The sequence below is a fragment of the Chlorocebus sabaeus genome, chromosome X (assembly GCF_047675955.1).
Source record: "Chlorocebus sabaeus isolate Y175 chromosome X, mChlSab1.0.hap1, whole genome shotgun sequence".
Classification (NCBI taxonomy): domain Eukaryota; kingdom Metazoa; phylum Chordata; class Mammalia; order Primates; family Cercopithecidae; genus Chlorocebus; species Chlorocebus sabaeus.
In genome coordinates this window covers 136,755,002-136,782,737 of record NC_132933.1, presented here as the reverse complement: position 1 = coordinate 136,782,737, position 27,736 = coordinate 136,755,002, and the positions used below count along the sequence as shown (strand labels likewise).

The following is a 27,736-nucleotide window of genomic DNA, read 5'->3' as shown; positions in this document are numbered from 1 at the left end:
TCCTTACACACACACTGATATCCTCATACACAGTGGTTGCACTGATGTGTTCCTGGCTTTGTTTCTGGGCTTATGCTGTGTCCCACCCACTCTCCAGCTTGCTTTCTCCTTTCCTAAATACAGACTGTATTCCTCATCCCATGTGGCGTATGGGCTAGGAATGGGTATCAACAAACCTGTATTTTAGACATTTTCCTGCCATTACTACCCATATGAGAAAGTGGGACTAAGTCACTTAACTCTCTGACCTTAGTTTAATCATCTATAAAATGATGGAGTTGAGCTAGGCAATTTCTATGGTCCCTTCAAGTTCTAAAATCTTGTGATTTTTTTTTTTCTATCTTCTTCTCTATCATTCAGAATCTGATTCAAATCTCCTCCTTAAAACCCTAAGTTGAGCCATTCTAGCTCAAATTTCCTGACCCTCTTGAAATATCAGGCTTCTTATCTGAGACATGAATTATCTTGTGACACCTTTTATATTGCTGTTTTGAACTGTTTTGTTTGTCTGTTTATTTTAGCCTCTCACATATTCATTCCTTTACATTTTTAGGTAGATTATTAAGAATGTGAGAGGGCAGAGATTTTTAATATATTCTTAAATCTTCCATAGTGCCCCACAAGTTTTCTTGTACCAAATGGGTGATCAATAAATACCGACTAATTAAAATTATGTTTAGTTAATGCATACAATTTTCCTCATTCTTATTCTTCATGCTATTTTGAGGATTAATCTGAAAGCATACTCTTAAAAATAATGTATTGGCCGGGTGCAGTGGCTCACGCCTGTAATCCCAGCACTTTGGGTGGCCAAGGCGGGTGGATCACTTGAGGTCAGGAGTTTGAGACCAGCCTGGACAACATGGTGAAACCCTGTCTCTACTAAAAATACAAAAATTAGCTGGGTGTGGTGGCAGGTGCCTATAATCTCAGTTACTTGGGAGGCTGAGGCAGGAGAATTGCTTGAACCCAGGAGGCAGAAGTTGCAGTGAGCAACCTGGTTGCAGAGCAAGACTCCATCTCAAAATAATAATAATAATAATAATAATAATAATAATAATAATGTATCACATAGTCATCTGCTCATCTGTTCTCTATTAAGCTCTCATCTGGGTAGATGAGAGAAAAACTATTTTTTATGAGTCAGTAAATAGATTCAGGGGATAAATAGATGGGTGGATGGATGGATAGACGGCTGGCTGGCTGGTTGGGTGGGTTACATGTATGAGTGGACAGATGGGTGGATAGATGGATGAATGGTTGGATAGATGGAGATATTTTTTACATACTGGTCCTTCCTATTAGATGTCCACCTTTGTGCTAGGTGCCTCATTATTATGTAAATGAAATTTGAGATCTGAATTGGACCCTCAACAGAAAAAGGTTGAGAGTGGTTTGTGTTTTCTTTTCCAATAAGGTTTAAAGCTGAATTTCATGTTGACAACATATACAATGCCCAACTTATATTAAGCCTGCTTCAGTGCTATTATTCAGTGTTATTTTTACTAGAATGCGGCTGGCAGAATGGATTCTAAGGACAGATGGATATGGCGGTTCCACTGTAACATGATTCTTGTTTGATTCTATGGAAAGACTGGTTATAAGTTTCTTTGTTACTTGGAATGTAGAAAGAAACAGGAAGGTGTTATATTTCTGCAAGCTTCTTGAAGTACAGATTCTTTGAATTTTCTGCAAGGAATGTATGTGATAACATGGTTTGTAGCTTTCCCAACATCTAGAGCTGTATGGTCTAACTTGGTAGCCACTAACCACATGTGGCTATTTAAATTTGCATTTAATTTAAATGAAATAGAAAATTTCATTTCCTCATCACACCAGCCACACATCAAGTGCTCAGTAGCCACATGTGGCTAGTGGCTACTCTATTGGACAGTGGAGATACAGAACATTTCAGTCATTGCAGAGGGCTCTATTGGACAGTTTAGAAAACAGTTTGCTATATGTTTTGGGGTCCAATTTTCTTCCCCAGGATACACGTTTACTCCTCTCTCTCACAGAGGGTATCAGGAATTCCTCAGATAGGCAAATATCAAATGCCTCCCAGCTGCACAGGCTCTTTCTGGCTGGGAAATATCTTCTGTTGGAAGACACACACAAGTGAAGAGGGAAGAAATGAAGCAGCCCCATATCATCTGCAGTCACAGGGTTGGGGAATTTAGGCATCCCATTGATGAGGTTTTGAGGCTTTCCAAAGACATGAGGGGTCAGCTTTCCAGGTCTCCACTGTGAATTTGTGTCTGATCCTTCCATTCTTTCTTGTAGGTCCTCTTCCAGCTGCCAGTCTCTCTTTTATATCCTCCTGTCCCAAGACTTGCCAGAACAAACACTGCTCTAGCCAAACTCTTCTCACTGCCTCCCACATGTGCCGCCAGACTTCTCCCCTCTCTAACTTCATTTCCCCTTCTCTGATGGCTGGGCCCTATGCTTTCCATCTACCCAAATCCTATCAATCCTTCAAGGGATAGTTCAAGTCCTTTCTCTTCTATGAAGCATTCCCTGATCTTTTGCTTTCATTGATTTTTTTCCCTTCCCAAGATGTTTCTGCCTGTATTGTTCATTAAATGCCTAGTCTATCCTGTACTACTAGGTCTTTGTTAGAGATTTGTTTTATACTTCCTTAATCATACGGGGTAGTTCAGAGGGATCTGTGTCTTCTACAGTAGCCAGACCCACTCTGCATTCAGTAAGAGTACAATAACTACACCTTGGTTGATGTTTGAGCAGTGACAAAAGGATAAAGTCCAGCAGCTAGAAGTAAAAGTCATCTTGAAGTTCACACCCTTGTTTGACACAGACCCCAAAAGAGGTGATGGGATTTAACTTTGTCACAACAAATTCAGAATGGAGTCAGATTAGAAAGAACCCTTTCATCCTCATTCCAAGTCTTAATTCCTTCAGAGGAACTGGAAACTTTTCTTCAGAAACCATCAGACACAGAGTCTGATTCCATTTCCCTTTTCTGGACAGTGGGAACTACTGATGCCAAAACCTACCCTTCTGAAGGAAAATACCCTGAGGGACTCCAGGGTAATCCCCTTCTAATGGGGTCACCCCAATAATTCTAAAGGCTCCTCTACCACTCTAGAGGCCCAGCTTCATTGATTTCAAGGAGATTGGCCCCTTTCTCACAAGCGAAGACTTACTTCATTTCATTTCTTGTAAAGCATCCTTCTAGAAATGCTTTACAAGAAAGTCCTTCTGTTGGAACCAGTTTACATGAGCTGCCAGTTCATGACTTCTGTGTAGTTTGATTTTTCTGAAACACATGCTGCCCCTCTCTGGAAGGAAACTCAACTCATGTCTCTCCATGGCAATGGAACTACCACAGCTGCCAGCAGCCTCTGGGAGTGATGAGAGGGCAGGTGCTGTTGAAGTGAGGTTTCCCAGCAAGGCTCTTTCAAGTGGATCGGGGGAGAAGGACAGCAAAGAACTCTGACCTTGTCTCTCACATGTTATCTTTTAAAGTGTTAGGCTTTTATGTGACTAATGAAGTATCATTTCTGGCAACTTAATATGCACAGAGGCAAAAAGGAAAGCCCAAGCTTCATCATGAAACATAGAGTATAGCCGGAAAGGGCTCCCCGCTGAGGTTTTTTGAACTGTGCCTGTCAATAACATCCTTTGAAAATAGGCTAAATTTACATTTTTGAACTTGTAAGTCCTCCTATGGGTGGGGTTTGCATAAATTCTCTCTCAATTAAAACACATGTTTTTCAGAATAAAAGAAAAAAAGTTTCTCCATTTCTTCTTTTTATTTCCTAGTAATAATAGAACAAGGGATTTTGAAGAAGTTCATTTCACATATTACACATCATTTCCTATAGGAGGTCTTCCTTGGCCACTCGATCTGAAGAAATCACCAGTACTATCCCATAATCCAATTTCTTTTTTTCAGGTCTACTGAGGTGTAGTTTATATACAATAAATTTTTTACACTCATATATATTTTGACAAACATACAGTCACATCACTACCACCAGCAGCACAGTCAAGATAGAGGATATTTTCGTAACCCCCCAATTCTCTCATGCCCCTTTGTAATCTATCTCCTTATTCCACCTACAGATCCTGGCAACCACTGATCTTTTCCAGAATGTCATGTGAATGATATCACATAGTATGTAGCTGTTTTAAGTCTGGCTTCTTTTAACTCACTTTTTTGCACGTATCAGTGATCCATTCCTTTTTATTGCTGAGAAGGATTCCATTGTATAGATATTCCACATTTTGTTTATCCATTCTCCAGTTAATGAGCATTAGGGTTGTTTTTGGTTTGGGTGATTATGAATAAATCTGCCATAAACATTCTTGTACAGTTTTTGTATGGATATATGTCTTCACTTCTCTTGGGTAAATATCATCCATTATTATTTTCTTGAGAATTATTTTGTTCATTTGTTTGTTTACTGTCTGTCTGCCACCACTGGAATATAAGCTCCAAAAAAGTGGGAGGCCATCTCATTCTTTGGTGTATTCTCTGATACTAGAACAGTCCCTAACTGTAGTAGGTGCTTGATAAACATTTGTTGAATTGATGAATGGATGGATGCATGAAGAGAGGAATAAAGGAATGAATGAATTCTAGTAGGTCCTACTGGGTAAACCCAGAATACTGGATTATGGTCTGTAAATCACGTTGCTCCTTTCTTTTCATGATTAACAGAGTGATCGCAGGAGAACAATGGTTCCAACCCTAGATGACAAGAGTTTATCCAGATTTTATGGGGACTCTTGGGGTGGGGGCATTTTAAAAGAAAAAAACAAATAAAATTATGACTACAAAATTAGGAAGAGAAGTGGATATTTTTAAACCTTTAGAAATCACACATTAGATTTAGAAATCATAATAAATCACAAGTTTAAATAAGCTGGTAAATTTCACCATCATCATAAAATCCAGAAAAAAAACATAATATCTATTAAATAACTGCCTGACACACCTCTGTCATACTTGTTTTCTTAAATATTTTGGCTTCATCCTCATTTGTCTCCCTTTAAAATGACATTATTTGGTAAAATCCATTTCTACAGAGAAAATAGAAGGCGGAGGTCAGTCTTCTAGCATGGTTTATTAAAATTGGCTTTTTATTAACGAGAGATTAGAAAAACTTTCTTTCAGCTTCATATCTCATTATTGGTAGTGTCATATATATGTTTAGGATTAACATCAAACTTGGAAAAGCCATTATCAAGTTTTTTTCTCATCTGGACTGTAAAAACCCAAAGCATTTCAAGTTTTCTTGTGTTTTGAGTCATCTTAAATACTTATTCAATTGATGACTCCTAGTAACCTATTTATCATGGATGTCTTCACATTATGAGTTTTGTGCTATCTCCATCAATGTCAGTATTTTGTGAGTATGCACAACATCTGTGACTTTACACAAATATATTTGTTGTTTGTAATTTGGCTACATGTTTCTGCCCTATAAACACAGACACTCATAAATTCAATTGTACTCATATATTTGGATTTAAATCTGCCATCTAATTGTTTGATTTCCATTGGTCTCACGTGTTTCATAATATTTTTTCCTTCCCTTCTTGCTTTCTTTTAAATTAGATATTTTAATTATTCTATTTCCCTTGTCTCTGAGTTTGTTAATTATACAAACTCTTCTTAATTTCTTTTAGGGGCTTCCCTAGAGTTTACAACAGCATATATCCCTGACTTATTAGAATCTACTATAAATTGGAACTTTCCTACTTCCTGGAAGATGCAAAAATAATAGGACACTTTTAACTTCATTTAAAATTCCCTCTTGCCTTTTTGTTGGTTATTGTGATTCTATAGTTTAATTCTCTCTAGATTTAAAAACCTACATTATTTTTATTGTCTGTACATACTTTACATATACTCACACGTTTACCTTTAGATTTAGATTTAGATTCCACTTATTTACCTTTCCTGTTGTTCTCCATTTTTTCTGGCATCTCTGTGGCTTCATCTGAGATCACTTTACTTCTCCCTGAAAATCTCCCTTCAGCATTTCATTTAGTGTACACATTTTCTCAGTCTTTGTTTGTCTGAAAGTGTCTTTGTTTCATGTACTTTTGGAGGATATTTTCAGTGGACATAGGAATCTAGGTTGGCAGTTCTTATCTTTCAGCACATTGAAGTTGCCATTCATTGTCCTCTTACTGTATCTGATAGTCATATGTCAGTTTTATTGTTGCTCCTTTAACAGTATTGATTTTTTCTCTTGGACTAATTTTAAGACTTTTCTATTTATTTCTGATTTTCAGCAGTATTACTATGATGCACTTAGGCATGGTTTCCTTTATTTCTGCTGCTTGGAGTTCATAGCATTTCTTAAATCTGTGACCCGAACATTTTAGTTAGTTTTGGAAAATTCTCAACCCATTACAACTTCAAATATTGCTTCTATCTTATTATCTCTTTCCTCTTCTTCTTTGTCCTGGCTACACATAAGTAGAATAACTATAGGTTAACTTTAAGCTTTTAAAGTGTTTTCCCCTTTGGTTATCTTTGCTTTTAGGCAGGCAATTTCATACTAGAGTCAGACCTCTATTACTGAGAAGTGTTTTAAGCACAATTTCATTTCACCATTTTGCCATGTCCCATAAATTTCCTACTCTCTTTCCTGTATTTGCCATCTTTTGTTTCTCACCGTACTTCAGTCTGGCCATTTTCAGTTCTCTAATCCTTTATTCAGTTGTGTGTAGGCTGCTTCTGAAGCTTCCATTTAATTCTTCATTTCAGTTATTATATATTGCAATTCGAAAATTTTCATTTCGTTCCATCTTGTAGTCTCATTTCTCGAATTAGTCCGAATACATTTTAAAATACCTTTCTGGTAACTGTTAACATGTAGGACCTCTATAAATTTATGTATAAAGAATTGTAGATCATTTGAAGCTCTAGATGGTGCTATCTTCCAGAAGAGATTAGCTCTTGCTTCTTGAAGGTAATTAGGAAGTGGCATTACCTCTTATGCAGTCAGGGATTGAACGGATTGGAGGGTGGACTTTGGTCTTTGTGAGAGTTGGTCTATTTCTAGTTTTCCCCTGTCACCGAGGCTTACCCTTTCGGGCATCTCAACTAAAAGCCTGAGGTGTTATCCTGGGCTTCTCTCCTCGGTGGGCCCTGGATTCTACTTATCGTCCCCCTTCATCCTAAAACTGCTGGAAGTTGGGCTTAGCTCTCACTTTCTCTGCTGCTGCTTGACATTTGGTTAATGCCTTAAGGGGGAAATGATGCTGAATAACAACTTCATGTTTTTGCACATCATTTCTCTCCAGGATTTTGGACTGTCAAATCCCTATTACCTCGGTATTTCTCTGATGTTTTCAAATAGATTTTTAAAACTTTTCCTTCCAGGAGAGTTGGTCAGCAACAAACCAGTTTGCCATTATCAAAAAGAGAACATCCCCTACTACTACCTCCCTTAAAGACCTGATCTGCTGCCCTCAAAACGACACACAACCCAGTTTCTTTAAAGAGGCATTCGTAGCTACCTATTCAGGCCTGTGGGATCAACATTCACAGCCTCAAATTATCTCAGCAATTCTGAGTGAGAGATGTGAGTTCTGGCTAACCTCAAAGTGAGTAAGTCAGGAATCTCAACTGATGCCTGCAGCAGTGGACACTGCCAAGCATGTAGGTACATCAAAGCCTCTGGGATCTTTAAACTAAGCCAGGACTTTTAGCCCCAATAAGCAGGAGCTACAGATGACATTTCGCTACTCAGTGATTGATAACAGCTAAAATTTCATGGGAAGGAAAAAGCCAGAATGTTCCTAAGGTACATTTCTTTAAACTTCACATCTTTATTACTTTTTCTTTCTTTCTTTGTCTTCTTTCTTTTTTGTAATATGGTTTTTGTATTGTACTCAGGCCAGCGGGCCAGCGGTGATAGCTAAAGATTACATGGGAAAGAAGTAGGGGGAAAATGCAAAATTTGTCACATAAAGAATTTATTTTCCAATGTGAGGAGAATTTACTGTGACAATAATGTCACAGTATGTGACTCACTTCTTTCTTCATGCTGTCTACATATAAATAGAATAACTACAGATCAACTTTAAGATTTTCAAGGTTTTTTTTTTTCCCATTGGTGGTGGTGATTTTTTAATTGAGTCAGGCCGTATCATACTAGCCACAGGCCTCTGTTATGAGAAATACTTTAACTATGATCTTAAAACAATAGGAAATTATGTAAAAAACAAAATCACAGTAGTTACCCCATGAGTACATAATGGGAAATGCTTATTTCTTTTTAAATAAATGGTGATCAGAACAGATTTCTAAGAATTTCATTCTTATCTTTTCTTCTCCCTTTACACTTTAAATGATTGGGAACATCATAGAAAAACAGAAAAATCAGAATTTGGCATCGTTTCTTTCCTAGATGTGAACAGAAGTGAAATTGAAGTTTAAAATGATGATTTAAGGAATACATGTACTGTGGGATGAAGACAAGTACAGTCAATATCTAGTTTTAAGTATTCTTCACTTGTGCTTTAAAAAGACCTGCGCATCTAAAGTGCTATAGGTAAACATAAACATCTCTGCTGACCTGGGGATCAAGAAAGCCAGGTCTAGTCTTGGTTCTCAGCTAACTGGCTGTGGGACCTCTCTGGGCCTCAGTCTCTGGTCTGTCTCCTCTTCTATGACCTCTAAGTTTTATATTCCATAGTTACATATAAAACAGATTTGTAATTAGACATAGACTCATTTGTCTGTACCAGGATAGCAGCACTTTATATGCTGAGCTAGCAGCATCTAGTCTAAGAGCTCTTCATAAAGGCATATGTCAGTATTCTTATACGGTTCATTAAGGGCTTTTCCTAGATGTATCTTGCTTCCCCATTTAGATTTTAAACCCTCAGTGGCCAGGAACTATTATATCCATAGTGCCAAGCAGAGCCTGAGATGCCAAATTAGTGCTTAACTGTGCTGTTAGACTAAGCATCCTGAGCGATGAGTGCTTAGTACTGGAAGACCAACGACAGGGGTCAGTGGCCTATTATCTTCATTATCACAAAATAGTAAGTCTAACAGACAGTGCTGTGTGCGATGGAAAATGAGCTTACCTCTGTTTAAAGAAGGAACCAACAGCTCTGGTGTGGACAGTCAGAGAATAGCAGAAACAGTAAAACTTTTGGCAAACATTTTCTGCAACATATTAGGCTTTGTGAACCATACGGTCTCCATTGCAACTGCTCAATTCTACCCTTGTAGGCTGGAATCTACCACAATGTGTAAACAAATATACATGGTGATGATACAAGGAAGTATTATTTATGTACCTTGAAATTTGAATTTTATGAAAGTTTTACATCTCAAAATGTTCTTCTTTTGATTTTTTTCCTCAACCATTTAAAATGTGAAAACCATTTTTAGCTCACGGGCCATATAAAAACAGGCAGTAGACAATACTTGGTCAGTGGGTCTTAGTTAACTGTCCCTGATGTAGAGTGTGCATGCTTTCTGGGGTGGTTATTTAGCAGTGAGAATTTCCTATATGAATGGAGTAGGACCTCGGGGAATCCACGACCCCTTTCCAGTTAGCCAGGACAGACTTCCTAAGGAATACTGTGAAGAAGAGGCATACATCTGTGTGATGCTTCAGGGTTTTGAGGCACCGTGATATCATGAACATTAACTTTTTAGATCATTTGGAATCCTTATCATTATCCCTGTTTTTAGATGGTGAAATGAGGGTTCTACATCACACGATTAGCAAACAGTGAAATTGAGAATCAAGCCGAAGTCTTTAAGCCAAGTGTTTTTTCCAGCGTGACCTGGGTCCTGTGTGATGCTAACAGTTGTTTAAATGAAACAAATAAGGGGGTTTTAAATGGAGGTTTAGCTGGATTCCAATTTCCATGGGTGGCGGACATGAGGGCAGGGCCTTGTAAATTGTTCATTGGGGAAGTAAAGGTGTAAACAGATGCTTCTCACCACCTCCTTTTAATGTTTCTCCATCATGCAAAGTGCTGCTTTCTCTAAGGTCTTTTCATTATAGGCTCATGTGAGCAAGTTGCCTTAAAATTGTCAAAAAGAGAAATTGAGTTTGGGAGAATCACTTCTTTGTTTACCCCCAGTGATTTTTCTAGTCTTGAAATGATGAGAGAAATACCAAGTGTTTTGGCTCTAGAGATCTCTTGGGAAAAGGCTAATAAGTTGGTATCCAGAGTGATTTTGGGTAAGAGGGCGTGAGAGGAGTGTGTGTGACTAGGAGCATGCCAGGGGAGGAATGGGTTATCTTGAGCATCTTGAACCCATTTCCTTATCTGAAAGGAAGACATTATAGGCCAGACAAATTGGATGAATAGTTCTAGATTTTTAGTTTTAGTCATTTATTTAATTCATAAATAAACTAGGCAGAAAATGAACAAGACCTAGACTTGGAAAGAGCAAAAGTATCACTGAGTGTCCAGGGCTTATGCTTTGTTTGAACTCTCGTGTACCTAGTACAGGACCATGCAAAAGTAGCTGCTTAAGATATGCTTTGTATTTGGATTTGTATATACTAGAGGTATTACTTTTTGGCAAGTAGGGGGTGCTTTGTGTCATTTTAGCATGATGTGTTGCACTGAAGCTAATTGTAGGAACAACCTGTGAAAGCAGGGACGTTGCCCTCTAGCGAGCACCAGGGTTCTTTGAAAAGTCATGGTGCCCAGAAGCAAGGGCAGGGCACTGCCTGCTGGCTAGCAGGGTCTTGGGCATCTGTGTGAAACTGGGAGATGTTTATGCTATAGATCATTAAGAAAAGATACAGAATTGTATACTCTCAATTCTGTACAAAAGACAAAAGGAAAAATTGGAAGGAAATATATCAAAACATGACATGCAAAACTTACAGATGATTTTTGTTTATTTTTAGAATTCTCTACTAAGTTTTTACAATAAGCTCTTTGTAGTTTGATAATAACTTTTTTTGAATGAAAAACGTTCTTCAAAATAGCTAACTGCCTCTTAACTGCCTTACTTGTTGATACTTTTGCTGACTCAGAGCAACTATTTCAGTTAGTTAAGATACCCCTGAAGTTGCATGATAACAAGCTTAAAAACTATTTCATCTTTCTTCCCTTTCTTGTTTTCTTGCTGTTTCATTTTTTTTCTTTTAAAAATTGTATTGGGGTAAAATATACATAACAAAATTTGCCCTTTTAACCATTTTTAAGTGTACAGTTCAGTGGCAGTAAGGACATTCACAGTGCTGTGCAATTATCACCGTCATTCATCTCCAGAACTTTCTTCATCTTCCCAAACTGAAGCTCTATGCCCGTTAAGCAATAAGTCCCCTTATTTTTGTCATTTTCTTTTGTTTGCTTTCTTTTGTTTTATTTATTAATTTTGGGGGATCACATTTAGTACATCACTATTATTCATAGTGGAGATAAATTCAAAAGCATTAAATTTGAAGAAATGTCTGAGTTTGAGCCCTGGTTCTTCCAGTTGTCAGCTATGTATGTGACTTTGGGCAAATCACTTTAGAAGCTTCAGTTTCCTGATCTTTAAAATGGGGAGAGGATCATCTATGTTTAATATATCATAGGACTGTTGTAATTTTTGTAATGTTGTAATTAAATAATATATGTTGACTTCTTTATGACATGTTACAATTCCTAGTCAAAAGAGTGAGTGCACCATTAGCATGACTGCTATTTATGCTCATAAGGGAGCCAAGAGGTTGTCGTAGAAATCTTGACCAGTTGACATTCTAGTGGACTCTCTTTCCTTTTCAGGAAATACAATAATAACCTTTTATTAAATCAAACTTTTCCAACCCGCAGCCTGCGGACCACCTGCGGCCCAGGACGGCTTTGAATATGGCCCAACACAAATCTGTAAACTTTCTTAAAACATTATGAGATTTTTTTTTTTAACTTATCAGCTATCATTGGTGTATTTTATATGTAGCCCAAGACAATTCTTCTTCCAGTGTGGCTCAGGGAAGCTAAAAGATTGGGCACCCCTGATTTAAATAATGCTGTTTTTCAAAGTGCATTTGAAAAATTTAGCTCATTTAACTCCTCATCATAGTAAGTAAGATCGGTATCTTTAGTTCTGTTTCACACATGAAGAAAATGGAGGCATCAAAATCTTGTGGTTTAAAGTATGGACTCAGAAGCTAGACGGTCTCTGTTTAAACCCCAGCTCTTTCACTTGCTAGCTGTGTGACCGTGGACAAGTTACTTAACCTCTCAGTGCCTTCGTTTCTTTATGTGTTTTAAAAAAAAAAAAGATGACAATAGTAATACATATCTTCTAGTATTATTACGTAGGGATAGAGGAAAAGCTTCCCCTAATTCTTTTTTTTTTTGAGACGGAGTCTGGCTCTGTCACCCAGGCTGGAGTGCAGTGGTACGATCTCCACTCACTGTAAGCTCCGCCTCCCGGGTTCACGCCATTCTCCTGCCTCGGCCTCCCGTGTAGCTGGGACTATAGGCGCCCACCACGCACCTGGCTAATTTTTGTATTTTTAGTAGAGACGGGGTTTCACCGTGTTAGCCAGGGTGGTCTCGATCTTCTGACCTCATGATCTGCCCGTCTCGGCCTCCCAAAGTGCTGAGATTACAGGCGTGAGCCACCGCACCCGGCCAGCTTCCTCTAATTCTTGAAAAGTGTTGAGAACTTTGTGCTAGGCACACAGTGAGTACTATATAAGTTTTTGTTAAATAACAAAAAATAAAAAGAAACGGAGACAACATGTTGTCACAAAAATAGTTAAACATAGAAGTGGGACTAGAATGCAGGGTTCCTAGTCTTCCTCTAGTCCCTCTCTCCCCGTCTTGGACTCCTGCACCATACGGAGATGCCTCCCCAGCACTGCCAGGATCAACCTCCTGGGCCAGTGGTCCCAGTAAGCTACAAAGCTGGGTCACTATTTCACCATTTATAAAACCTTTCCCAAACATTTATTTAAATCTAGTGCTGTAAAATTTTTATAATTAGACACAGTGACTCATATGCCATGATGGTATTTTTGAGCTGTAATGTTTCTTATTTTGGAAAAAAAATGATAGTGCATTTTATTATGATAATTTAGAAATTCTATTTTTATCCTTAATGATTTGAAATATATTTAAAAACTGAAAGCTATCTCTGATATTTCATTTTCTATGTACGTGTTTGATAAATTGACCGGATCAGGAGAAAAAATGTACAGAGTGGTGGTATCCATATCCCCTGGCACAACTCAGAAGTCACTTACGGGCCTAGGCTTCCTGTGTTTCTCTGACCAAGGGTGATCTCTGGCCAAGGAAAGGTTTGAGGTAGGCTGAAGTGCCCCAGAATTACCACCAACAGACAATTCTCAACCAGAGAGGAGAGGTGGTGGGTAAACACCCCACCCACCTCATCCTTGGGTGGCACAGTGGTCTCTCAGGGAATTCCCAGCAAGAATGTGCCCCAGTTGCCCATTGTGGTACCCTTTACTGGTTTTTTTCTACCTCCCCGTGCTTCCTGGCATCTTCTTCCAAATAATTACTTGCACCTAAATCCTTGCCTTGGGGTCTGTTTGGGGGTGAATGACAATTTACAAAGGCAATTTATGACCCTGAATCTATTATCCCTTCCACCTAGAGCACGGTTGATTTTTCTTTGTCTTTGTGATGTTTTTTCCTGTTCTCTGTGTAGCTTCTTTGCTACACAGTAGAGTAATTGCAGGCTCTGTCTAACTACAATTTGCAAATGGGATTTCGAAATGTTTTTCAAACATTTTGGCTCATAAAATTTTAACAAGTTATAAATGTATGTTCGTCCCTAACATTTTTGAGGAATGAACAATGTGTGCCAGGATGTTTGAACACCTACTGAAATTAAATGGATTACTACTTTCCTTTGTCATTTTAAACATATCCACTGGCAACTGTAGTATTTCATCCTTCATATACCCTTCTGATGGGCTCCCTTACAGGGTTAGCATTGAGCTCTGAAATTGGATCACTCTGCTGAAACTAATTTTTGGCCCAAGGGTCAATAGTTACCCAACTCCTTATGAGAAAGTGCCATAAGATGTCCAACAACTAATTGCATCTCTCTTTCCATTTTATCCCTAAGCTTCTACATCCCTCCTATCCCAGGATCAGTACCTTCCCACTGTCAGTAGCTCTTTCTCTAGCCTTGTTCCAGCCTCTGGTTTCTAGTCCTTCACAGGTGCCATTTTTCACCTTGGCTCTAAGATCAAGGTCTCACTCAGATGAACCCTGCTGGCCCTGAGGCCTCTGAATATTTTAAAGAGCCCAGACACTACTCTAGGCCTCAGGCCATAGGGAACTGCAAGGTGTGTATATGGGGGTGAAGAGAATCCTTGAGGCCTTAGCCAAATTTTCTGGAAAGTGTCTTCTGGGACAATGAACCCCCAAAGTGAACTTCACATGCTCCGGGAAAGATGTGGCCTGATCTGACAGGTAAGGGAGGAAAGTACCAAAGCCTCTGTTTATATTGATTTTTATTTTAATATAAGGATGAATTAAACATGAGTAATATGTAGTATCCAAATTGAGGCTCACCCACATCACAGGATTCCTTACCATGTGTGGCTCAGGCAGCAGGAGTGAGTGGCCCACTATCTAGAAGGCTCAAATAGGACACCATTACTCTTCTTTGCACTTTTAGCTTAAGAGAAGGCATTGCCGACTGATGTGTGTTGTGCATAATCTAGTTTTAATTACACTAACCTCCTCAGATGGGCAAGTGGCTTAAAAATATTCCTGCTGAAACAAAATAGAACAAAACAAAACCCCACAGATTGTAGATGATATTAAAATTGCAAGCCTAAGAGAATAATATGAATATGACAGAGAAGACACTTTTCTCATTCCTGGTATAGGCTCTAATCAGATATGACACATTCAATCACATCATAGTTATAATAAGCTTTTCTGATGGCAAAAGGTTCACTGTCAATAAACTAGGATAAAATATTTAACAAAAAATATTTAAAGTAGTCTTTAAAATTTTATTTTACTGTTAGCTCATCTTTTAAAAATTCTACATTTTAGCATATGTTTTCTCCCTGACTTGTTTATGAACTCTTGTATAATACCCACCCACATTCAGCAATTACCATTTTCTAGATTTTTTTCTCTCTTTCTTTCTGTGTGGATGTTGTTGTGTTTTGTTTTGCTGAGCTTTGGAAAGTAGGGTGCACACATCCTCACCTTTCACCCCTAAGTATTTCAGTGTATATTTCCTGAGAACAAGGGTAGTCTTCTACACAACCCAATGCCACCATCACATTGAATGAAATTAACAATAATTCCTGGTAACATAGAATGAAATTGTACCTAATATATTAGTACAGTAGTACATATATATAATTTATATATTAACATACATACAATGTAGTTGTATGTTCAATTTGTTATTACTTTCTTAAAGCTCTGTTCTTAAAGGATTTTTAAAGAATGGGAGTTGGTATACTTCCCTAAGTGGCCCCACTTCCCCTCCAACCTCCCACCACCCTTACTCCGGCTTCTTCTTGGGCATCAGAGTAGACTGACAAGGTCCAGATGAATGTTTTCTGCAGGGAACTGGCCCAACTTGTGTTGCTGGATGGAATATAACTTTTGTTCTTTTCTTCTCTTCTCCATCTCTTCTGTCTTCTCCCCTTTCCTCTCCTCTCCGCCTCTCCCTTGCCTCCTTCTCTCCTATCCTCCAATTTCCTTTCTTTTTCTCTTGTCCCTTTTTTTCTCTTCCCCTCCTTCCATCCCCTGATTTCCCCAGTGATTCTGCTCTTTTCCTTTTAGTCCCTCCGGCATTCCTGCCCATGTCTGACAGCAGAAAAGTTGAGGAATTATTTATTTAATTGCCCTTTTGCTGGAGCTCTTCACCCCTCCACGCCCTGTTAATCACACACTCAGGCCTGTGAGCTCCAAAGCGGAAAGCTTGTTCCCTCCATGCAGGGACAGAAGTTCTCTCCTGCCCCCTATTACTGCTCTTTTTTACCCATCCTGGTGGGACAAACTAGAGTTTCACCCTCTCCAACACTTTACCTCTCCCTGTTGAGCCAAAAGCAAATCCCAAGACATTTCTTTTCCCCAACTTAGCTTCTGCAGTCTCTCTGAATCATAGAGGTTTTCCAAGAAGTTGGTGCTCACGCACAAATTAAAGCAATGAAGAAAAGGAGCCAAAAGATGGAGGAATGCCGGAGTAAACAATCAACCTGAAGATCCCCAAACATTAATACTCCCCAAATGCAACAAGCCACCCAAAGTTCTAGAACCTCCCTGGTCTCCTTCCTTTGTTTGTTCCTATTGGAGGAATACCTTCTGACTCTTCCTTAGCTTCTCTAACAGGATGTGACTTTACTCCACTTCTCCCCAGTCTTCCTCATCGATGTTGTCAATATTACTTGAAATGACCACAAAGACTCCTTACTCCTTTCTTTATAGGTTCCTCAAAAGCTCGAGGCTAAGAATTGCAAGTCCCTTGCGGAGGGTAGAATAGCGAAGTGGGATATGAGTTCTGTTTGTTCATTCAGTGTAGCACCTCAGTTCTTAAAGTAACGAGGAATGTAATACCTAATTTCTGGAGGGTTCTTTCTAGCTATTTTGTTAACATATCCCCATGAGCTCCCTGTCAGTAAAGAATTATCTCCTGTTCAAGGATGAGAATACTGAAGTGCAAAGTCTACGATTCATCCAAGACCATACAACTAGTTGGTAGAATCACCATTAGGAACTACATCTCTTGATCCTAGGTCTGCATTGGCACCCAGAGGAAACTAGAGTATATTAAGAAGAGGTGAAAAGGAGCATTGGAGATATTTATCCTGGAGAAAACAGAAAAGCATAACTGCGATCTGTTACATACTTAAAGATAACAGTTGGATGGGCACCAAAGACCAGTAAGTTCTCCATTTGCGGAGTAATAGCTCAGAGAGATAAGATTCCATTGCTCTGGGTTATAATCATCATACAAGCCAGCTAATAATTGCCTCAGTTGTTCAGAAAAATTCTTGGTGCTATTCTCAGGAGAAAATAAAGTTGATGTTTAATAGTTTTGTAAAATCTCATCAGGTAGAATTCTAATTTTAAGGCAGGCAATGTGTCAGTTACCCTAGAGACCATTTGGTTCATTTAATTATCTTCTTTACCTCAGTATTCTCCACATAGTATACATTAGGATTGAAGTGGAGTTTTAAAAATATTGTAATGCAACAATTCCTACAGACTTCCGTAGGTAATTATGGACAAATAAGGGCTGAAATGCTGGATCCTTAAAAATAAACAAACTGCCCATATTTGAATAAAAGACATACCTTTCTGTGGGCAAAGGTTTCCAACCCTGAGTGTGGGAGCCAGCTACTTCTACTTGCCAAGAATCTCTTTGACACATTAATCTTGCCACAGAGAACATTTTGTGACCTTTCCAATGTTTGCATAAGAAAAATGAAGCACAGACGTTTTCAGAAGTGGGAAACAATTGTTTGAGCCCCATATTGTCAGAGGAGCAAATTTGTCAGTCTATTGAAGAATGATTTTTACTGACTTAATGTGTAAAAGGGAAACTTCTCTCACTCATTTGTGAGAAGTTGGAAATAAGAGACACATCGGCAAGTCACATACTATTCATCAATTAATTAGCAAGTATTTGCCGAGTCCCTACTTTGAAATAAGTGATTTGCAGAGCAAGGAACCTGGAACATTTTTAGGGAGACAGGGAAAAGAGAAGAGGAGAGGATGTAAGCTTCTGACCTCAGGAAACTTAAGAAAAAGTCAGGTAGAAAAGACATACCCATAGAATGTAAATTAGTATAATCACCATGAACAGTGTGGAGGTTCCTCAAAAAGCTAAAAATAGAGCTAACATATGATCAAGCAATCCTGCTGGGTATATATCCAAAAGAAAGGAAATCAGTATATCTAAGAGATATCTGCACTCCCGTGTTTGTTGCAGCACTGTTCACAATAGCCAAGATTAGGAAGCACACTAAATGTCCATCAGCAGATGATTGGATAAAGAAAATGTGGTACATATACACAGTGGAGTACTATTCAGCCATAAAAAGAATGACATCCTGTCATTTGCAACAACATGGATGGAACTGAAGATCATTATGTTAAGTGAAATAAGTCAGACACAGAAAGACAAACATTGCATGCTCTCACTTATTTGGGAGATCTAAAAATCAAAACAATTGAATTATGGACATGGAGAGTAGAAGGATGGCCAGAAGAGGCTGGGAAGGGTAGTGGGATGGGGGGAGGCAGTGGTGGTTAATCGGTACAAAAAGTAGTTAGAAAGAATGAATAAAACCTACTATTTGTCAGCACAACAGGATGACTGTAGTCAATAATAACTTAATTGTACATTTTTAAATAACTAAAGAGTATAATTGGATTGCTTTTAACACTAAGGATAAATGCTTGAGAGGATGGATACCCCATTCTACAGGAGGTGATGATTATGCATAGCATGCTTGTACCAAAACATCTCATGTACCCCATAAGTATATATTCCTACCACGTACCTACAAAAATTAAACATGAAAAAAGAAGGAAAAGACGTACCCATAAAAAACTAGCAAACAATTCAAGATAGTGCATAATAAGCAGAAAATGAGAGGAGTTGCTAATCTTGTCATAAAAGTCAGACAGGTTGGGAGAAAGAATGGGAACTATTAAGGCCTAGATTGGTCAGCACAAGCTTCATCAAGATGATACTTAAACTGAAATTTGGAAGGATTGGATTTAAATGAATCAAGAATCTGGAATTGGGCATGACAGAAGGAGGGAAACAGGAAAGTAATGGAAAATTTAGGAATGAGGCATAGACTAGTCTATCTCTTCAGTACAATGGAAAGTTGACAGCTTGTTCTTTCAGAGGGTAGCAAATGGGGAATGATCTATGCAAAATGATCTCGGAACTAAGTCTGGTGATAACTTTAAAGGGTTATCACATCTAATTGTTTTAGATAAGGCTCTTTTGTTGGCAAAGAACAGAAGCCACTCAAACTAACTCAAGTAAAAAGGGGATGGTAGTATTGTAAAATTATAACAGGAGACCTCTTGTACATTCAAAACTAGTACATAAGCCAGAAACCATACCCTCTATATGACTTAGGGCCACATTATCTCAGCTTCTCCTCTTATGTCTGCTTCATTCTTTTTCTCTCAGTCCCTTTACTCAGCTTATTCATCTTCTACATGTTTAAATATGGCTGCCCTGATCTTTTCCTTGACATCAAAATCTTGTATTTCCAGCATCCATTACTGACTAACTATATTCTCTCTATTTTTCTGTTTAAATGCTTAAGAGAAAGAGAAATTCTTTAGTAGCTAGCCAGGCAGTTCATTGACTGGTTTAGATCGGGTATCCACTCCAATCCAACCAGCCATCTCTCCTAAACAGGAACTACCCAGTGGTGTCTCCCTGCATTGGGAGCTCTGGGCAGAGCAATCTAGGCCAGAATAGGATATAGACTGATATGCTTCATGCTATACAGAACCATTAGACTTGCAGGAAACATTTTGTATGTTCTATATACATTTGAGAAACATCTGGTCTATTTCTCTCCCTCTAGGAAGAATTTACCCAAAGCTCTCTTCTGAAAGAACTATGGGTTCTAAAAAACATTGGTTCTAAATTGAATGTTGACTCTACCACCTCTTAAACTGAGCTTCAATTTCCCATCTGCAGAATGGAGATAATAATGTCTACCTATTGGAGCTGTCTGGAATATAAATGAGATAATATAGATTCTATTCTCTGCTTGGAAAAAGGCAAGAGCTTAGTAAATGGGATTTCTTTCATTTATTTGCTATGTTTGGAACATACCGTAACAGAAAATTGTTTGCAATGCATTTTAACTTATTTTTAATTGCACAAGTGATATATGAATATGTCAATACTTTAAAGCAAATACTAGATGTTATATTATTTCACTGGTAAATATTTTAGCATGTGTCTTTTATAAACAAGGTCTTTTAAGAAACACATAGCCACAATACTGTTATCACACTCAATACATTCAAAATAATTCCTTGATATCACCAAAAATACATTTATATTTGATTTTCTTCAATATTGATTTCACAAATATCTTTTTATCATTGTTTGGTTTGATTCAAAACCCAAAAGGAGTCTACACATTGCATTTGGTTGATATGTCTTATACATTTCAGTCTATAACCATTCTCCCTCATTTTCTATGCCATATATTTGTTGAAAAAAAAGGGGTAATTATTCCTGGATTTTCCAATTCAGAATTTGGCTGATTGTATACTTATAGCATCATTTAGCAGGTTCTTCTATCACTATTTCCTGAAGACTGGCACATAAATCTAGAGGCTTAATTAGATTTAGATTCAAATTAATTTTCTGGTAAAACTATTAATGTTTTATATTTTAAAGGTTGTGAATTTAAAAGAGCATAGTTCCCATGGTATTTTGCATCTAGGAAGACAAGATTCCTAAAAGAGAAGGAAGTAAGCCATTTACTCTGGTTTCTGACTAAGTGAATCACCTTTACTCAGAGAGTTAGTGGTAATTATGACTACTATCTGCCAGAAAATGCAGACAGAAGTCTTAGTTATCATTTTATTTCTAACAAATGTATTAGCGGTATCTTTAGCCATATGCATCTTTGGCTGAAGATGTTCACATACCTTTAATTAAAGATACCAATTTCTTGCCTACATTCTAAGCTAGGAAAATGTTTAAAATGGCTAATGAATACAGAAGATATTAGAAGAAAATAGAACTTTCTTTTAAATTTTTATTTGTATTTGTTTAAAAATAAAGCAAACACAGGTACATTGAAGCAGGACTGTAGCACTGTTCTGGAATTTTGGGGTTTGGGGTGTCTAATAAATTATAGCCCTCTCTTCCTTACCTAATTTGAGAACAGAAAGCCAGATAAAGAAATCAGAGAGACTATGATAAAAAATAGTTGCATCTATGTCTGATAAAGCAGTTTGGAGAATGTAACTCAGGTCTATAGCAATAATGAACTTGCAGACACTCTCTTATCTTCTATATTACACTTGCCATTCCTCTAGACAGGGCCGGTTAAACAACCATAGTCCTCCCTGAGCCCAATGCACAAGCCAGGTTCTTTTTCCCAAACTCGCCACTGAATAATTCATTCCCCCTTCCCTGGTAGGAGGAGGAAAGTAAGTGAGGAGTCAGGGTGCAGCCAAGAGTGGTAAACCAATGGAGACCTAATCAACATGAAAACAAGTGGAAATAAGTATTCCCCTTCCCTGAAGTCCATGATATAAAAGAGTATCATAGGTAGAACCCAGTTTAAACACAGCATTTTCAGCAATAAACACCCTCACATGTAGTTGGTCTCAACTCATATCAACTTCCACATTCAATTGAACAAACTTGTGTGGAGCGTGCAAATCACAGTGCTGGCAGATTCCAAGATGAAAAAAGACATACTCTTTGCCCACCAAAGGCTCATGCTCTAGTGGGTTCTCAGACAGGTGTACACAAGATAACTGTGCCCTTGTCTTGTCGCCCACTGTGCTAGAGACCGTATGGGGAGTGTGCAGACATGGAGATGTGCTGCTCAGACCTCCCTTGAAGAAGAGACTTGCCCAGCTGCGGGGGTTGTGGTTAGCTGAAACCTCCAACTACCTGTTCTTTCAGGGTCCACTTCAGCTTTCAAGCTGTGGTCATGTTCTCTTGAGTGATTCCTGCCCAGTGACTGAGCCAGGTAGTAACTGAGATCACATTCTTCTTGGGGTGACCCCATGCAATGACTAAGCAAGGTGATTATACATGGGCCTGGCAATTTCCACCCAAAGCAGGACTTCCCCATTGGGTAATCTTTGCTCCTAAGCTTCCTGTTGGGCTGGCGTAGAATGACCGGCTATCCCAGTTTGCTTGGACTGAGAGATTTCCCAGGATGTAGGATTTGCCATGCTAAAACTGGAAAATTTCCAGGCAAACCAAGATGTTTAGTCATCCTCGCTGGTATAGACCTGACAAGCTCCCTCTTCCTATCCTACTTCCTCCCCTTTTTCCTTTCACAGGTACTGCTCCTCAATAAAACTTTCATTTCTTACTTCATCTCAGTGTCTGCTTCCCAGAATACTCAACCCAAGACATGGGCACAAATAGCTCACAAACCAGGAAGAACCTAAAAACTTCAAGAGAAGATAAAGTTGAGATTAGGAAGGCAAGGGAAAAATCAATGTGAAAATTACAGGGATTCTCCTGGGTATTACTTTTTCAGGGGACCATTTATTATGCATACTTTGAAAAAGAAAAGAGGCATATTTAAAATACTCAATGACTTAAGGTTCCCTGAAGTGGATCTGAATACTCAAAATGAAGGCTTTGCCAAAAAAAAAAAAAAAGCCAGCTCCTTGTCTCTGTGTCCTTTAAGCAATAACATGCCTTGTTATTAATTTCTATGATTTAAGAAGAAAAACAAAAGGAATGTCAGCTTTTCTAAGAGGTATTCTTAAAATCGAGAGAGAGTGTGAATTGTACAAAATGGTGACTATAATCAATAACAATGTATTGCACACTCGAAAATTGCTAAGAGTAGATTTTAACTGTTCTCATTTTTAAAAGATAAGTATGTGAGGTAATGTATATGTTAATCAGCTCAATCTAGTCATTCCACAATGTATACATATTTTAAAACATCATGTTGCATATATATACAGTAAATATATACAATTTATATTTATGTTAATTTTTAAAAATTAAATTAACATGAAAAGAGAATATCAGCGGAATGGTACTTCTGGAGAGAGGAGAAGGCATCCTTCAGGGCTAGTTTAAAGTGAGGCAAGTGGTTATTTGGAGTACAAAATTTAAGGAGGCACTCACTCTCAGGGTCATAGAGCTCAATATCGGCACCCTCAGGACCTGAAAGTGAGCACCTCCTTAAATATTGTACCCCGGGTGTCTCGCTTGCCTCAACTCAGTCCTGGCTCTGGTATTCAGAATAATATTATGCAACTGATGGGGATCCTTCTTTCCTGCCCTAGATACAAAGCCATTGTCCGGCCAATGGATATCCAGGCCTCTCATGCCCTGATGAAGATCTGCCTCAAAGCCGCCTTTATCTGGATCATCTCCATGCTGCTGGCCATTCCAGAGGCTGTGTTTTCTGACCTCCATCCCTTCCATGAGGAAAGCACCAACCAGACCTTCATTAGCTGTGCCCCATACCCACACTCTAATGAGCTTCACCCCAAAATCCACTCCATGGCTTCCTTTCTGGTCTTCTACGTCATCCCACTGTCGATCATCTCCGTTTACTACTACTTCATTGCTAAAAATCTGATCCAGAGTGCTTACAATCTTCCCGTGGAAGGGAATATACATGTCAAGAAGCAGGTAGGTGCTTAGGATTGATTCATTTCCTCCTTGGGCATATAATCCCTTGCATTTCTTTTGGACCCCACTGACAAGCCATGACACTTGAATCTGCAATTAGATGAGGTGGGTGATGTGTGGCCAGATGCTAAATGGAAATGCCTGGCCATGGAAACCCAAGGTGTTCTTTATAATCTTATTCTCCTGCTAAAGACCTAAGCTAGGGAGGTGTTGTGAACCTGAAAGATTTCCAATGTGGGTTTCTTTTTGGGAAATAATCTGAAAAAGAGTTGTATTTTAAAAATAAATAAATAAAGCTTTGAGGCTCATGGGATGTGACTTCTTTAAACTCCAGTCACATTGTTTGCCTAGAAAGAGGATCACCACATGGAGACAAAGCAGAGGAGGCTGGAAAGTGAGGTCAGTTGAAGAAAAAGAAGTAGTTTGATTAGGATGGGCTCACACTGATTTGGGCTCAAGTCCAAGCTTCATGATGTACTCAGCCTCTCTGAGACTTAGTTTTCTTACCTATCAAATAGGCTTATAATCCCTACATTGTAAAACTATTGGAAGATTATAAGAGAGAGTATATGTAAGGCCTATAGTGCCCAGCATGCAAGATGCCCTCCATAAGATTAGACTGTCTCTCTTATTCCCTGTGACACCCCATAATTTCATCCTTGAGGTACAAACAAATGGTAGAAAGCAAGGGCTCTGGCTTCCTCTTCTTTGTCAGTTCTTGCCTTCTAGCCCAGGTGTAGATCATGTAGCATCTATGATGGAAAAGCAGAAACACTCCCCACTCCATTTCAGTGAATAGCTGACTCACTTAAAGACCTTACCCTTTAAAGTTCATTATTTATGTATTTGTCTCAATTGTGGGGGAAGAGTGGCAATTTCCAATGAAACTACCTTCCTACTTGAAAAACCTCTCATTAGCCAACATCCATTGTACCCCAAACTCTTTATGGAGAAACATGTTTCCCCTTGAGGTAGTGGATGGAGTTGGGAGAAAAAGGAGATGCCCATCCCTCTTTGCCACAGTCCGTTTCTATAGACTGTAGTCCAGGGATAACTCAAGATTTAAAAATCATAATAATAGAGAGTTATCTTGGTTTAGCCAATGAAGAAGCACAAAGCTGGCTGCTCTTTTTGAGCATCAGAGGGAATAAAAAATTATTAACTGTGGAGAAAAGAAAGACATGAAGTCATATGGCTGATAAACTGCACCAATGTTCTCCTGAGGAAAAAGGGGGCACTTTTTAGAATTTCATGTTGCAATCCAGTCAAATATGTAATCAACTTTGTTTAAAGATCTGTTCTCAGTGGTGTGTTCTAACTCTATTCTTCCTCATGGGTTTCTGCTTCCTGGCTCATCCATTTCTGTGTTTCTGACTTTTTTTTTTTTTTTTTTTTTTTTCCCTTTTCTGTCTGTTTCTGTTGCCTTTCTCTCATTTTACTGGATTCTCTCTTGCCCTCTCCTATTGAACTCTTTTTCTGTGGCTTTGTGAACTCATCTATTGCCCTAATGGTTTTTCCCTGTCTCTTTCTCTGCCTGAATCTTTGTCTCTCTGCATTCTTCTGACACTGTCCCTTGCTTATTCTTTCTCTCTCCATGTGACTCTCTCCTTAGATTGAATCCCGGAAGCGACTTGCCAAGACAGTGCTGGTGTTTGTGGGCCTGTTTGCCTTCTGCTGGCTCCCCAATCACGTCATTTACCTGTACCGCTCCTACCACTACTCTGAGGTGGACACCTCCATGCTCCACTTTGTCACCAGCATCTGTGCCCGCCTCCTGGCCTTCACCAACTCCTGCGTGAACCCCTTTGCCCTCTATCTGCTGAGCAAGAGTTTCAGGAAACAGTTCAACACTCAGCTCCTCTGTTGCCAGCCTGGTCTGATCATCCGGTCTCACAGCACTGGAAGGAGTACAACCTGCATGACCTCCCTCAAGAGTACCAACCCCTCCGTGGCCACCTTTAGCCTCATCAATGGAAACATCTGTCACGAGCGGTATGTCTAGATTGACCCTTGACTTCGCGCCCTGAAGGACGGTTTTGCTTTATGGCTAGACAGGAACCCTTGCATCCATTGTTGTGTCTGTGCCCTCCAAAGACCCTTCAGAATGCTCGTGAGTGGTGTAGGTGAGGGTAGGGGTGGGGAGATCCAAGTGATGGATCACCATTATATTTCAAAAGAAGCCATCAAGTCTTAAGTTTTTCATTTCAACTTGTGAACATTTCTTCTGATGTGAAGCAAACCTTCCCTTTTTAGAAAAGGGAACAAGTAGAAAATTATTTTTTAAGCATCAAGCCCTGTTAAACGGTTGTGACCAATTATGTCATAGAAACTGTATGAACAACCAGATTTATATAGCAGAGAAATCATACATTGAATTCTTACTTTGTGAAAGACTTCACCTTGTCATTTCTTTAAGCTGATGCTAGTACTTTAGAAATATGACTTGACTTTGTTTTCAGGAATATCTGTAATACATAAACCAAGGAATAACTTTCATTTGCACTCCTAATATGAAAACTCAATCCTGTGAAAGAGCTCCATGTATGAGGGACACTCTCCAAGTTGCTAACAATGGAAGCTAGCTTAATATAAAACAATTCTCTAAGCATTTATTTTTTTAAAAAAGATGTTACTGAGGACCTAGGAGAAATGCTAAATACATACTTTTAAAGCAAAAATACAACCAAACACATTGACACATATATAAAGATCCACGTGTGGCTATGTGTGATATTTCACACTCTGAATTCTTACTTGATGGAGGTCTTGTTTGCTGCTACAGTTTTAATCATCCAGGCTGCCATTCCACCATAGAAGAGAAATACTTTTAGGAAAAAAATTAATCGTGCTATTAATTAATCAAATATCTATAAATGCATAAAGTACAGTATTTATTCTTGATACATAGGTTTTGAGTCAAGTGTATTTACTTAGATTTGTCTTTGACTGCTATACTGGATCAGTAGTTTCACTCTAAGAAAGAAGGGATTGGGCAGATCACGAGGTCAGGAGATCGAGACCATCCTGGCTAACATGGTGAAACCCTGTCTCTACTAAAAATACAAAAAACAGCCGGGCATGGTGGCGGGCCACCTGTAGTCCCAGCTACTTGGGAGGCTGAGGCAAGAGAATGGCATGAACCTGGGAGGCAGAGCTTGCAGTGAGCTGAGATAGTGCCACTGCACACCAGCCTGGGCAACAGAGTGAGACTCAGTCTCAAAAATAAATAAATAATAAAAAAATAAAATAAAAAGAAAGAAGGGATTGTATCTGAGTAGAAATAGGAACATGTTTATATTTAGTGTATGCTTCTGCTAACGTTTGTGGGAGGAAGTGAATAAAATTTCAGTAACAAGTATTTTTTGTCTGAATATGTATAAGAAAGTCACAGGGGTCTTAACTTTAAGAACTGATTGAAAAACAGCTACAGACTTGTTTCTACTTAAGAAGAGTATTTATGAAAGAGCCCATGTGCAGAAAAAGACTTGGCTGAAATATTTTTCTTTTTCTAAGTGAATGTAGTTGGCTTTAAAAAGATTTGATTCCCTTACTTTAGAAACCCTGAATGAAGTTTTTCTTCACTCAAAGAGAGGGCAATTTTGACAGGTTGCAAACATATTAACCCACTTTCAAATAAATTCAAATTTTACAAATGTGCCCTTGCACATTAAAATCCTAAGACAATTTTAATTTAGGTTTTCTCTATCCAGATGAGACACAAACAGTTGGCTCTCATTTTCACATGGCACATATGAAAAGATTCTTGTCTCTTGATATGAAGAAGTGCCCACTGTCTATTTGAGCTTTAGGAGTTAGGACCAAGACAGGGTGAAACTTCTTTAATTCTGCTTGTACGTGCTCTTCTGTATTGTACACACCTGCTTTCCTGGTAGTCCATAATTACATAGAACAGTTTGAAAAGCAAGACAGATAGTACAGCTTAAAGAACCAAGATTTCTAGCTTGACAGTCCAACTCTGCCTCTAGCTATGTCACTCTGGCTATCAATTTCACTTGTCTAGACTCATGTTTTCATCTCTAGACTGAGAAGACAGTGCTAAGGTCTTGTCTATTGCTAAAATTCTGAGTCTCTTCATCGTCTCCAGTTCTGTCTCTGCAGCATTTCTGTAGCCCACTTAGTCACAGTAGCCTCACTTCTGCTACCCTTGCAACAACAACTCTTTGGAAATCCTTCAACCACTATTCTATATTCGTGTTCACATTAGTGGTATGAAAGGAGACAGACCATTCTGTTGCTTCAAGGGGCCCCTTGGAATACTTTGCATGAATGATGTTCCGCAAGCTTGCTATGTTTTGGAGTTAGAGCCAAAAGAGACATAAGAAAACATATTGCTGAGTCTTCTCATTATACAAAGGGTACTCTTCCTATTCTCCCTTCTTCAACCTCCATGCATCTATTATCTTGAAC

The 27,736-nt window shown here is 38.7% G+C and overlaps 1 protein-coding gene across 1 annotated transcript in view; it reads left to right on the top strand.

The window, feature by feature from the left end:
* The window catches only part of GRPR (gastrin releasing peptide receptor), a 29,381-nt gene extending 3,892 nt beyond the window's left edge, over positions 1-25,489 (top strand). Inside the window, exons 2-3 of the mRNA XM_007991124.3 lie at positions 22,957-23,308; positions 24,921-25,489. Coding sequence (XP_007989315.1) covers positions 22,957-23,308; positions 24,921-25,310 — 742 coding nt within the window. The 3' untranslated portion in view covers positions 25,311-25,489. The remainder of the gene's footprint in view (positions 1-22,956; positions 23,309-24,920) is intronic.
* The last annotated feature ends 2,247 nt before the right edge of the window (positions 25,490-27,736 follow it).